Below are 14,675 nucleotides of genomic sequence, written 5' to 3'. Positions count from 1 at the left end.
GGGCAGACTCAAATGATCCCTCGCTATCCGAGTCCATCAGCAGCTCAACCGGATCCTGCTGGACCACAACACACAGATAAGATTATCTGCAGTGTTTTCAATATGCTTAAAGAGTCTGATCGTATGGCCATCTATTGCAGGGCAAACATATGTGGGTTGCAAATCTCCAGACGCCCACTTGATGACAACAAAGTGAATTTTCCATATCATTGTAGTTCTCCAAAAGTTTGAAGCCCAGATTTAGAAACTCTACCTGCTGCATATTAAGTCCACAAAGTTTAGCAGAGTCTTCTTCCAGATGTTTATGTATAGAATGTTATATTTCATGACTTTAATTCCCCCATGGTCTTATACAAGCTGCATACAGTCCTGCCATTCCAATCTTGCTTCGTGAGAAAATTCTTCTGTCTATTTAAATCAGAGTAAGGAGGGAATTTGCTAGTGAGAAGATGCAAATGTTGTTGGGCAGAGCCTAATTTTTGCTGCAAAGAGGTTGACAAATAGGTCATATCTTGCCTCATTCAAGAATCCCCAAGGAGATGAAATGGTTTCATGTAGATCAAGCCTCAGGGTTACAAGTTTAGAGCTAGTAAATACAGCAAGACAAAGTTTCAATTTACTTGCGTAATTTTTCACTATTGATTGGGAGAGACACTTTCTTCTAAATCAGTTCTAACAGGAACCCTCACTCGTAATTTGTGTTTCTCAGACTATGAACAGCTTGTTCAAAACTAAACTTGCCATACTGTGATGGTGATTAACTTTAATTTTTACTTGCTACTCACAATGCATATAAAATACAGAAAGATTAGTTCTGCCTGTTTTTTTTCTCTCCTATAATACAATCTCTCAGGTTGACGAAGCTGCTCTCTTAAAACGTCATCATCAGGGATGGCTGATGAAAATCACTAGAAGTCTGGATGATTGCATTGCTCAACTTAGGTATTGATCATAAAGTATGTTCTTTAGTGTCTAACAGAATAACAGAGTTGGAAGGTATCTTGGAGGTCTTCCAATCCAACCCCCTGCTTGAGCAGGAAACCCCCATATCATTCTAGACAAATGGTTGCCCAATCTCTTCTTTATAATCTCCAATGTTGGTGCATTTACAACTTCTGAAAGCAACCCATTCCACTGATTAATTGTGCTCACTATCAATAAATATCTTCTTACTTCTAGGTTGGATGGATCTCTTTTTGGTAAATTTCCATCTGTTACTCCTTGTTATACCTTCTTTGTGATAGCCTCTCCAATATTGGAAGACTGCTATCATGTCACCCCTAGTCCTTCTCTTTGTTAGACTAGACATATCCAGTTCTTGCAACCATTATTTATATGTTTTAGCTTCTAAGCCAGAGGTGGGTTGCTCCCGGATTGGCCTGGATTGGGCAAACTGGTAGTAGTGGTGGTGGGAGGCTCCACCCACTTGCCCGGATATCGCATGTGCATTCACGGGAGCACACCCAAACTGATAGTAGAAAAATTGGCAACCCACCTCTGTTCTAACCCTCTAATCATTTTTTATTGTCTCACTAATTAATATAATATGCCAGCCCAAAACCTTGGGTGTCTTTTGAGTTTGGTGAAAAGCGCTATTAAAAAACAACCTATACTTCAAAGACTGACATATTTTGCAACATTTATAAATGACTGTTGGACAAACAAGCAGGTTCCAGGTTCCACAAACCTTTGGTCAATTCCCATCCATAGAAGACTTTGTAGTTAATTATAAACTGGACCAGAGGTCATCATCCAAGTCCTAACCAGGTCCAAACAACCTAGATTTTTAAGATCAGCCAAGGTCAATTAGGTGCTTTAACCAAATTATCTTTATTAGAAATATAACCTATAGGTTAAGCTTCTTAAGAAAAAGAATAGAAATAAATTCAATATATCCTTTCACATAAATACCATTTACATTCTACAAATTGCCATATTTGGTTAAACCCTATAACATTTTTATTCTGGGCAAATGTTTTGTGCAGAGAAGTTGGGAGTAGTCATTAAGGCACAAGGCTGGACATTAGGAAACCATTAGTCCCACTTTAGCCTCAAAGCCAGCTCAGTGACCTTGGGCTGGTCACTCTCACTTCACCCTTAGAAGCAGGCAATGCCAAACCACTGCCAACAAAACTGTAGGGCTAGTATAGGTAGTCAGTAAAGAGTCAAAACATACTTGAAGGCATTTCCCTGTCTCCATAAACAATTATTTTACATCCTTAACACTAACATTCTGTTTAAAATATTTACACAGAGAAGCAAAGAAGAACAAGGTGACCCTTAGTTTGGGATATCATGGGAACGTGGTAGATCTTTGGTAAGTAGGCAGTTGATCAGTGATCTTCTTGACAATGGTATGTTTTTAATATTTGTTATTTTAACTTCCTTGTTACAATAGCTATAAACTGAAATAGATCTTTGCTCTTTAATTGAGTATTTCACTTACCTTTGCCCCAAATGTGTGTGGTATTTTTCCTACTATATGTTAGTGTTGTTTATACGTGAGAACAACTCTGTTAGAAGCCCTGATGCAATTTTGAATTCGTTTTCTTGATTTATAAAGTGAATGGTTCAATGCCACGTTTTGTTTTTCCTTGTACAACAAACGTGATTTATTTTTAGAAACAAAGTTAACATATGTTAAGTGACAGTATTTCACATTTGATTGTGATCCTCATTGCAGACTGATGGGTGTGTGCATATATTTGGGAAAATGATACTGAATTTGCTTCCCTTGAGAAAGTATTTATAAGAGTTTTGAGTGAAAATCATGTTTGAAATAAGTGGGATGTATACATGTTTTATGTGTTGACTGAATCATTTATTTATTAAAATGCATGTTTACCAAATGTGTATTGGTTAATAATTTTGTTTAAGTTTTCTTAAGATGTTCTTCATTTCTGCTTATTTTTTTCTCAGTTTCCTGTTTTCCTCTTTCTGTGTGTAGGGAGAGATTGGTGGATGAATTCAATACTACTGGGGAACTATTAGTAGATTTGGGATCTGACCAAACATCTTGTCACAATCCATTTAATGGTGGATATTACCCAGTACAGCTAGGCTTTAGGGATGCCAACCAACTCATGTCCAATGATCCCATAAAATTCCAGGCTCTTGTAAAAGAAAGGTATGGCAATCATTTTTATGTTTTATTTTAACCATCTTGCAAAGTCTTAAAATGTTCATTTTCATTGTCTTCTGGTTCTTTTAGAAGTTTGGGGCGCTAGGCTTTGGAAAGAACAGATTCATTTTTGAATAAGATTCAGAAGATCAGTCTGTCAAAATCTAGTTATAAACTCTAGACTTCTTGCCACCTTCTCATTAATGAAATCTTGGCTTGTGGAAGTTTGCAGTGAAGACGTCAATGGAGAAATGGTCAGTCTCTCTGTATTCAGTGCTGGCCACTTGTGCACTTCCTCACATGCTCCCCCACCTGGTATCATTCATTTAGCTACCTGCTGGGAAGGGAAGGGAAGAGGAAAGGGGAGGGAGAGGGATAGGTGGTAGGAAAGGAGGGAGGGAGGGAAGCTTTCCAACACTCCCTGCAAACATCCCATTAAAAAAAAGCATAATGGAAAAGCCAATAAGAAGTCAGAAATTGAACCCACTCCCCTGAATTTTTGCCCACCGATTGTCATTCTGTTTCTCTAGTTAAACAAGGAAATAGCTGTAAAAACTAATGGGGCACTGATTGTCTAAAGGGGATTGGATAATTTAAGGAAAAATCTGGAGTCCTTAGTATTCTCTGAACTTGGTTGAAGAATGTGGATGAAGACTGCTTTATGCTCCCCTGTCCCATCGCAACATTACTATTGAAAAGTAGTTTCTTCTTTTTAGTAAAAGAAAAATGGCAAAAGATTATTTATTCCAACAGTGAATCTGAACCCATATTTCTCATCTTCCACATTTACCCAGTAAACTATTTTCTCTCATACAGTGTCCTATAGTTCAAACTGAAGGGTTTATTTTTAATGATATAGGATGGTGCCGAAAGTAATGTCTCAGGGTTTTCTTTGTTCTTTCAGTCTTAGAAGACAAATAGCTGCCATCAATAAGTTGTCTGATCAAGGGATGTTTTTTTGGGATTATGGCAATGCTTTCCTCCTAGAAGCCCAGAGAGCAGGTAAGGAGAAAATGTCTTCCCTTTTTCTGACATGAAAAATGCATCGCATAATTTCTGCATGGGAGCAGGCATTTTGTATTACTCTTGTATATTGTATATGATAACTTCATGATCAGAACAACCATTAATTCACTGAATGCAGAAGTACTTCTCTGCAGGATTGTTATAAATTATTGTACAATCCTGTTCCCCAACTAGCCCTGTTCTTAGTCAGCAGAGCAATATCCAGTCCTGTTTCATTCAACTGCTGTTTTGCTGGGTGTTGCATTTCCTTCTCACTGAACATGTGCCTTTAAATTCTTTGGAAGGTGCTGATGTTGCAAAAAGAGGAGGCAGCAAGGGAGAATTCCGATATCCTTCCTATGTTCAGCACATTATGGGGTATGTACAAGAAGAAAATACAAAACATCAACCCTTTTCTATCTAGAAAGGAATGTGTCTGGGGACTGGGATGGGAAAAGTAACTTTCACATTGGCTCAATTGCCTTGTAGGAGCTAAAGGCTATAAACTGAATTCTGAGTGCTGAATATCATAAATATTTTGGGAAGTTGTGGGAGAAATCTGGCTTAGAGAAAAAGTAATGTGACAGTTATAGTAATAATGATCCAAATGTGTATGTAATAAACTCACATATTTTTCATCACTCAGACTTGGTGAAATAGGACCAATACATTTATCTGGGTACCAACTTCTGCATTGCTAGATGCCTAAAGCTAGCTCTTTTGCTTCCCTCTCCCCCATGATAGCCCTACCTTTGCATCTGCAGGACTAACCTGGAGGATGCACTGGCAGGCTCTTTCAACTCATGATTGAATGAATCTTTATTACAGCCAAAGACCAGAGATAAAAGGTGTAAGGTAAAGGTTAAGGTTCCCCTGCACATGCATGCCAATCATTTCTGACTCTAGGGGCTGTGCTCATCTCCGTTTCAAAGAGCCAGCGCTGTCCGAAGACATCTCTATGGTCATGTGGCCAGCAGGACTAAATGCCAAAGGTGCAAGGAACACTGTTACCTTCCCACCAAAGGCAGTCCCTATTTTTCTATTTGCATTTCTATATGATTTTGAACTGCTAAGTTGGCAGAAGCTGGGACAACTGGATTCCTGTTACTTTGGCACAACAATGACTAGTAAACCCAAGTGGCCAAATGGCCACAGATACATTGCTTATGTCTGCAAGTAAAGCTTTATTTAAAGTTCTAAAATAGGGATTCAAAGAGCTTCGTGTTTGGATTAGTCAGTTCGAAATAGCTGAAATTCTTCTATCCTTGGTTAATGAAAGAAAAGCATTGCAGACCATAAGTATAAATAAAACAGGAATTTAAGCTATCTTTTTCAATGTTTAACTGTGTTTTCTTCCCAGAGATATTTTTTCTATGGGATTTGGCCCATTTCGGTGGGTTTGTACCTCTGGTGACCCAGAAGACTTGGAAACCACTGATTTTATATCCACAGCAGTGCTTGAGGAACTTATACACCAGGGAGGTAAGACATGTTGTCTTCTAGGTACAGAGAGTGAATAATAGAGCATGAGAAAAAATAACTTGCAGTTAAATTATACTTTGTAATTTTAGACTATAACTATCCAATTATTATACTTTGTGAGGAATTAAAAGCTTTTTTTCTCATATGTTTTGTGTGGAGAAATAGCACTTGCTCTAAATTATCTCCATCGTATATACTGTAATGTGCGTATGTGTTTATTATTACTAATGGAACTTCCTTGCATGTGACCATAACTGTGGTCTTGACCTTCTTCAGGCTATTACCTGAATATATTTTATTTATCACTGCATATATTTTAGTATTTTGGGCAAGTGATATATAAAATCTCATTCATTTGTTCATTCATTCATTCATTCATTCATTCATTCATTCATTCATTCATTCATTCATTCATTCATTCATTCTACTTTAGTGAATTATGCAAAAGGCCTGGTGACTGCATAGGCATATCCTTACAAATTTCTTGGCAAGCAACTTGCCATTGTCTTTTTTTGGAATGTTTCCTCAACCTGGATAGAATTTTAGCTGGAAAAATAAATTGTAGCCTTGCCCCCATAGTATTCATATTATAACAGTATCTGGGCATTTTTTAGTGCAGCATTTGCAAGCAGTTTCAGAATTTTCAGATATGTTCATGTAGGCTAAATAAGACACGAAGACCAGGTCTATTGAGGTCTACAGCAAGATATTTAGGAGTTGTAAGACACAACTTCAAATCTTCATGGAACATGAATGGATTGATCTTTCAGCCTATAGTGTTGTTGAGTGCTTTTCATTGTATTACATCTTAGCTTCATTTTGTACAAGTATTCAGTGTCTTACAGGAAGGATTTCAGGAAAGACTGCTAAGATAAATTTAAAGATAAGAAAGTTGGTTCCCAGAGCGATTAGAAAAATGTACTATAAATAACTATTTGCAAACTTTCTTGTTATCAACAAGGAGACCTGCCTCTATCTAATCACGGAAATATATTGGTTCTAAACTAAAAATAGTTCACTTGCTTGTTATTACATCCTGATCATGAATCTTGTTAAAAAAAATTATGTCAGAATCATGCTTGGATAAGAACTACTTTCAGTTTGAGGCAGTAGCCATAGAATTTGGCACCATGTCTGATAGTCTTCCCAGAAAGGAATTCTTCCTGGCCTTCCTGAAGAATTTCAGATTGAATGTAGGACCTTTTCTACATAAAGTCTGAGAATCAGGCCTTCCGAAAGGTACAGACAATTTTCTGCTAGTATGGCACTGTAGCAATTTGCAGATTATTTTCATGTATACTGTTGATAATATTAAGACAGCATCCACCTAATTGAGGACTGGGGTGTTCCATTATGTCAAATATTATGAAAGCTGGGCTATTCTTATTCCCAAAGAGCAGAAAACCTCTGAAATTATGTTATCCGGTTTTGGAAAAATTGCCTTGCATTTCCCACTGTTCAAACTGGAAAACAGCCCTAAATATTTTTAATTTGTTGTCGCTGATGATACTCAGCTGTACGTTTCAACCCCAAACCACCCCAGTGAGGCTGTCGAAGTGATGTCCCGGTGTTTGGAAGCCGTCGGGGTCTGGATGGGGGACAACAGACTCAAACTCAACCCCTCCAAGACTGAGTGGCTGTGGCTACCGGCACCTCGGTTCAGTCAGCTGATTCCAGCGCTGGCCATAGGGGGCGATCAGCTGCCCCCTGTGGAACGGGCGCGCAATTTGGGCGTCCTCCTAGATGCCCGGCTGTCAATGGATGACCATGTGGCAGCCGTGGCAAGGGGGGCGTTCCACCAGGTTCGCCTGGTGCGCCAATTGCGCCCCCTCCTGGACCGAGAGGCCCTACGCACGGTCACTCATGCACTGGTGACGTCTCGCCTGGACTACTGTAATGCTCTCTACATGGGGCTTCCCTTGGGACGTGCCCGAAGACTGCAGCTAGTCCAGAACGCAGCCGCGCGGGCAGTCATGGGGAGTACCAGGTACTCCCATGTAACACCGCTCCTGCGCGAGCTGCACTGGCTGCCTGTGGTCTTTCGGGTGCGTTTCAAGGTTTTGACCACCATCTTTAAAGCGCTCCATGGCATAGGGCCCAGTTACCTGCAGGATCGCGACCTCCCACATACATCCCAGCGGCCAATTCGCTCTCACAGGGAGGGGCTTCTCCTGGTGCCGTCCGCTAGGCAATGCCAGCGGGCGACGCCAAGGAGTAGGGCCTTCTCTGTGATGGGCCCAACCCTCTGGAATGACCTCCCCCTCGACATTAGAACCACCACCGACTTCCGCTCCTTCCGGCAGAAACTAAAGACTCACCTGTTCCGACTGGCTGGCCTGGCATAATTTCAACACCTATCTCCTGGCATTTATATTTTTACTGGTTTTTAAGGGGATTATTCTGTAGACTTAATTTTATTGGGTATTGGGATTTTAATGTCTGTTTATTTTAATTATTTATTAGCAATACAGTCCTGCACATCTTTTATCCTCCTCTTATCCATCTATTTTATATTTGTATATATATATTGTCCATTTAGTAATTTTAATTGTTTTAATTTTGTTCTTTGACATGGACTGTACACCGCCCCGAGTCCCTTTCGGGAGAGGGGGCGGTCTATAAGCGCTAATAAATTGAAATTGAAATTGAAATTGTTAGTTGCGAAGTTGTGTCCAACCCATCGTGACTCCATGGACAATATTCCTCCAGGCCTTCCTGTCCTCTACCATCCTCTGGAGTCCATTCAAGCTCATGCCTACTGCTTTGGTGACTCAATCCAGCCACCTCATTCTCTGTCATCCCATTCTTCTTTTACCCTCAATCTTTTCCAGCATTAGGCTCTTCTCCAGTGAGTCCTTTCTTCTCATTAAGCCAAAGTATTTGAGTTTCATCTTCAGGATCTGGCCTTCTAAAGAGCAGTCAGGGTTGATCTCCTCTAGGACTGACCGGTTTGATCGCCTTGCAGTCCAAGGGACTCACAGGAGTCTTCTCCAGGACCATAGTTCGAAGGTCTCAATTCTTTGGTGCTCAGCCTTTCTTATGGCCCAACTTTCACAGCCATACATTGCACCTGGGAAAACCAGAACCTTGACTATACACACTTTTCTTGGCAGGGTGATGTCTCTGCTTTTTAGTACGCTGTCTAGATTTGCCATAGCTTTCCTCCCCAGGAGCAAGCATCTTTTAATTTCTTGGCTGCAGTCCCCATCTGCGGTGATCTTGGAGCCCAGGAAAACAAAATCTGTCACTACCTCCTTTTTAATACATGGTATTTTTTGAGAAGATATTCATTTCATAATAAAATAACCACTGGAATTAAATACACATATATTTAAAGTGACCTTTTACATTCCAGCTGATTGAAGCAGATTTGGTGGCAATTTAATTACTGGATTTGCTGTTATGGTTGGCAGAGAAATGAGCAGCAGAATTTAGACAGAAATGATAGCTGAACTTCAGTGGAAAGTTGCCTGTTATTCTTTCTTAGAATACCTACTGACCTCTTTGTTAGTGTTCTGCTTGGTTTCTCACTTTCCCATGTACCAATATTAGTTTAAACATAATAGTGTAGTGAGAAATCAGATTCAGAGTAAAGTACTTTGAAGAACATATAATGCTATGCCATCAATCTGGCCTATAGTATACCCCACATTTATTAGAAATTGATAATAATATGGCAGCCACTATACTGATCAAGGAAACAGAGGGTGACTTATTATTATGTCCTTAATGCTAAGAACTTGAAACTTCAATTATTATTTGACCTAAGTACTGCCTATTGCAAGAAAAAGCAAGTGAATGAGAAAAAACTATCAGGAGTTTTGCTGAAGGAATTCCATCAGGAGGAAGAGAAGAGTGTGGCTAGAGAAACTGTGTATTTTGAAGGATTATGTGTTGAGCTGTGAGGATAAAGATAATCTCCAGAATAGCTGCTGGTTGTAAGGGTATATCCTGATAGCTGCTAAATGCTCGTTGTGAGTGATTGGGTGGCTGTTTATTACTGAGTGAAGAAAATATTAAGAGGAACAGCTTATATCCTGTCTATTCACCTGCCCTTCCTGGTTCCCTGATGGAACATATAGCTTTTATTGAAGATTGAATCAAAAGAGCACTAGCCCTAATACAATGCCTCCCATTCCCAATCACCCATCCCAAAAATCTATATATTTTTGCACGCCGAACCAGGAGTAATGCCGGCAGGAACACACCCCTTAAGTAAATGCCAGGTTTGTTTTTTTTTTGCAAAAATGTAAACTGACCACAGGGCACTGCAAAGAGCTGTAAATGCCGTCTGGTTGCCAAGCGTCCGGAATGCAGTCAGGCATCTGCAGGGCAGTGTCAGGCCTGGAAGCCATCTTTTGCATTGGGCCTTCAGGCCTGCCACATTTACTGTTGTGGGAAAATGGGAGGGGGGGATTATATGGAGTATGGGAGATATATAGTCATACTAACATCCCTTTCTCAGAGAGTCAAGGACATCTTGCCCTGCACCTAGAAGGCATCTCCAGTTTTGGATGGTGCCTGGTTGGGCCGTGTGATGGACATGTGGGTGCTGGGCAAGGACTTAGACTTTCATTTAAGTGGGGAAAACCTGGAAGCTTTCAGGTTTGGGTTTTCCCAGATGTGCCAATATGACATCTCTAATAAAATGGAACTTTGAGGAACTTCAAGCCTCGGAGTCTTCTTTCGTTGGGGTGTTACTTGGAACCCTGACAGGCAGGGGGTGACATTGGAACTTCAGAACTGGGTGGTAAATAGCTTTTGAGAGGTCCGATATAACTTCAAATGGTTACTAAGCAACCAAAGACTACCTGTATTCATATCAACCTAGATTACAACAGTGACGTGTGGTCAGTGGAGGCAAGGGAGGCAGGGCCTCACCTCTCTTCATGGAATAATAGTATATAATATTATATACTATATATATATATAATATTATATACATCCGTCCGGCCGTGCCCGGGAGCTGCGGAGGCAGAAATGTTGTCGGCGCCTCCGGATGACAAACCAGTCGCTTGCTTTCATCATCGGGAGGCCGATAACATTTCTGCCTCCGCAGCTCCCGGGTGCGGATGGACGGAGGTAGCCAGAATGGCGCCGAAGCAGTCCGGCGGGCGAACGAGCGAGCGAGCGAGGCAGCGAGATCTTCGGTCACTCGTCCACCGGACTGCCTTGGCGCCATTCTGGCTACCTCCGTCCGGCCACGCCCGGGAGCCGCGGAGGCAGAAATGTTATCGGCCTCCCGATGACGAAAGCAAGCGACTGGTTCGTCATCCGGAGGCGCCGACAACATTTCTGCCTCCACAGCTCCCGGGCGCGGATGGACGGAGGTAGCCAGAATGGCGCCGAAGCAGTCCGGCGAGCGAGCGAGCGACGCAGCCTGATCTTCGGTCGCTTCCAGAGCCGGAGCGGGATGGAGCAGCCACCGCCTTGGAAGTGAGTCGTGCGGACGGAGCTTTGGGGCTGAGGAGAGAGGCAGGGACGGAGGGAGTGGGGGGAGAGGAGCCGCCCCCCTCACCCCCCAGGCAATGGGGAAAGCTTTCCCGAAATGGGGGGGGGGTGTCACGGGAAATAAAAAGGGCGCGCGCTGGGGGGGGACGAAGGAGGCTTTGGTGTGCCTTAGAGGCGGGCGGGCAAGCAACGAAAGGGGCAGCGAGGGCGGGCGGTGGCTGCAGGCGGCAAGGCTTGAGCGGGGTGAAAGCGCAGCCCCTTTCGTTGCTTTCCCATTCACCCCGCTCAAACCTTGCCCGAGGGAGCTGGGGATCGGGCTTTGGGTTGGTGGGAGACCTTGAAGGAGTGGGGGGCGGAAGGGACTGGTGCCGGTGGAGGAAGCAATGCTACGCCGCGGTCCCCTTAATGTTCACTCAGGAAGGCGAAGAATGAGACCACGTGTGCTGCACACGTGGTCCCATTCCCCGCCTTCCTGATGACGTCACCAGCCTCCCCAGCCATAACCCTCACCGCACGTCACTGGATTACAAATATATTGAACTGGAACTTATGTGCAGGAAAATGGCTGATGAGATATTCCCTGTCAACCCGGCCCTTGATGAATAATCAAACTCCTCCTTTCCTCATATTTCTTCATGTGTTTCTTTTTTCCTTTTTAATTCATAGAGAAAATTCTGAATGGAAAATACTTAAAAGTAATAAAACCCCAAAGACATTAGATTCAAATGTGAAATTAATTATGATTTATTCAGTCCAAATTGAATACAAATTGTTCTCTCTCATTTTTCATTTACTGGAATGTGCATATTATCTACACCAATATTATATGGAAATTGCTTTCATTAGCATGTCAAATGGTTAATGCTGAAAAACATAAATTGCAACATGTCTACTAAAATATGTCTATAAATTGCAATGGTATCAGCATTTATCTGACAGCTGTAAAGACAATTCCAGTTAGTGTTTACATAATGTAATCTTTTTGATTGTATGGGAAGACCATCATGGGAGGCATCTTTAAAGAAAAGAAGAAAATTTATAGAGCAATTGAGAAGGTAGTTCTGAGGTCCTTAACACTTTTGAATATCAGATTTGCTCCATTTGCTTTCCAAGATGACTTTAAAAATAATTAAAGGCTGTTATTTCCCCAACCTTTGTTATATCAGATCGAAAGTTCCAAAATTTCCAGCATACTGGTTGGGAATTATAGATACTTCTCAACTAACAATCACAATTGTGACCAGAATTTCTGTTGCTAAAGAAAGCAGTCATCCCAGATTTCACCTTTTGTATCACAGTTGTCAAGCAAATCACTGCAGTTGTTAAGTGAATCACACTCCCCCCCATTGACTTTGTTGGAAGCCAGCAAGAAAGGTTTCAAATTGTGATCACATAATCCCATGATGCTGCAGCCATAGTAATACAATAGCAGAGTTGGAAGGGACCTTGGAGGTCTTCTAGTCCAACCCCCTGCTTAGGCAGGAAACCCTATACCATTTCAGACAAATGGCTATCCAACATCTCTTAAAGATTTCCAGTGTTGGGGTATTCACAATTTCTGGAGGCAAGCTGTTCCACTGATTAATTGTTCTATCAGGAAGTTTCTCCTCAGTTCTAAGTTGCTCCTCTCTTTGATTAGTTTCCACCCATTGCTTCTTGTTCTACCCTCGGGTGCCTTGGAGAATAGTTTGACTCCCTCTTCTTTGTGGCAACCCCTGAGATTGGAACACTGCTATCATGTCTCCCCTAGTCCTTCTTTTCATTAAACTAGACATACCCAGTTACTGCAACTGTTCTTCATATGTTTTAGCCTCCAGTCCCCTAATCATCTTTGTTGCTCTTCTCTGCACTTTTTCTGTAAATATAAGCAAATTACCAAGTGCCCAAATTTTGATCACATGATCATGGAGGTGCTGCAACAGTCATAAGTGTGAGGACCAGTTATTTTGAAAGGCTGTCCTGTTATATAATTTATGTTATATTTCACCAAACCCTCAATAGATATCAGTGTTATTTATATCTGGTAAATACTTGCATATAGTACATGTTTCTTGCAGAATTTGTCATGCAGCATAATCGCTACAAGAATCAAATATTTTAGTTATTTCTCTTTAAAAAGTTGACATATTAATTTTTGTAGTCTGATTCGGATTTTTTACTCAGATTTTGTAGAAAGTTTGAAATACTTCAAATATCTCATTATCAAGCATTTATTCATAGGTGCATTTTATTTTTCTCTTGAATAATATATCAAACTTGATTACAGCTGTGCTATCCTTTTCTTGTCTCCAGACAATGCAGGTTATCTATAAATCTAAAGACAATTAAATATTTTATTCATTTCTGCTGTGATAATTTGTATAATATCACTGGATTCCTCCTAATGGCAGGTGTTTTCTGCATTGTTTTATGGATACTTCAGAACCTGTTTGTAAACTGGCAGTGATCTTTTGATACCGCTTTTATGAACCATTTTGTACAACCTTCTCTTGCCTAGCAAATGCATCTGTGAAACAGCAGTATTATGATAACATACGCTGGATTCAGGAAGCCAGAAGACATAATTTGGTATGTAAATCCAACTACAATGATTCTTAACTGGAATACAGTGCCATTATTTCATATTTTTATTCTATTTATTTTTATGATTTTTAATTCGCCATTCTGTCCATAAGATACTCAAGGTGATTGACAATGTTAAAAGATGGCTTAAAATCATTTCTTGAAAGAACATGTTTTATCATCCCAATTCCATTGCGCAGTGGGGCATCCAATCAAAGTCAAGACCCCTTCATGCTTGTCTGTTGAAGCAATTTCCACATACTGTAATCCAATCTCTTTCTATTCACCTCATATTGACCTACTTCTTGGGCTTAACATTTAAAATGGCTAGCAGGACCCTCATGGTTATTTTTCTATTTAAAAAAAAATCTTTTACTCAAAAATCAGATGCCAAGGAGAAGATAAGGATGTTTACATGTAAAATTAGACTTTGTAAATAGAAAAAGTTTGGGCAGAAGGCTGCCATCTATAGCCTAAATGGTACGAATAGAAGAGAATATTTGTAATTCAAGATTGAACTGTGGAGGTCCTTGGTGCTCTCTGAATTTTGTGGTTTTCTTGCAGACAGTTCATTATCAAACTATGGTAGGTAAAATGTTACCTACTTTGGTAATAAAACATCTGCAAAAAAAAAAAAAGAAAAGAAAAACCCCACACCATTCTCAGAGAGCACCAGGGACCCCATGGTAACTCTAAAGCCTTACATATAAAATGCCCCTGGTTTGAAACCAGCAGTATTTTTTCAATTAATGTTTTTCTTTCTTTGAGTCACATATTTTTCTGAAGCATTTTTTCATTAAAAAAAGGAATTCAGTAGCTCAGGAAATGAAAACAGCAATGTAAAAGAAAATATTTCTACTGAGTTTTGAATCAGGAATATTTTGCACATCAGGCAAGGGTTATAACTATTATCCCAGTAAGGAACATCTGTTGTCACAGCATCTGCAGCAGATGTTACAGAGGGAAGATGAAAGAAAGGAATTTCTTTCCAGCAGCAGGGGAATTAATCATGGTAGCTTGAACTCTAGACTGAATACCTTGCAAGCATCTCAGC

The 14,675-nt window shown here is 40.7% G+C and overlaps 2 protein-coding genes across 2 annotated transcripts in view; one reads left to right on the top strand and one right to left on the bottom strand.

Annotated features, from left to right (window-relative positions):
• Window positions 1-14,675, bottom strand: part of LOC309381830 (netrin-4-like) — a 141,133-nt gene that overhangs the window by 104,511 nt on the left and 21,947 nt on the right. The window lies entirely within an intron of this gene.
• The window catches only part of UROC1 (urocanate hydratase 1), a 63,351-nt gene that overhangs the window by 32,897 nt on the left and 15,779 nt on the right, over window positions 1-14,675 (top strand). Inside the window, exons 9-15 of the mRNA XM_081946077.1 lie at window positions 854-942; window positions 2,255-2,317; window positions 2,948-3,127; window positions 4,026-4,123; window positions 4,432-4,504; window positions 5,487-5,608; window positions 13,557-13,627. Coding sequence (XP_081802203.1) covers window positions 854-942; window positions 2,255-2,317; window positions 2,948-3,127; window positions 4,026-4,123; window positions 4,432-4,504; window positions 5,487-5,608; window positions 13,557-13,627 — 696 coding nt within the window. The remainder of the gene's footprint in view (window positions 1-853; window positions 943-2,254; window positions 2,318-2,947; window positions 3,128-4,025; window positions 4,124-4,431; window positions 4,505-5,486; window positions 5,609-13,556; window positions 13,628-14,675) is intronic.

Source organism: Natrix helvetica, assembly GCF_964273705.1.
Source record: "Natrix helvetica genome assembly, chromosome: 1".
NCBI classification, from domain to species: Eukaryota; Metazoa; Chordata; class Lepidosauria; order Squamata; family Natricidae; genus Natrix; species Natrix helvetica.
This window is presented reverse-complemented; position numbering and strand designations above follow the sequence as displayed.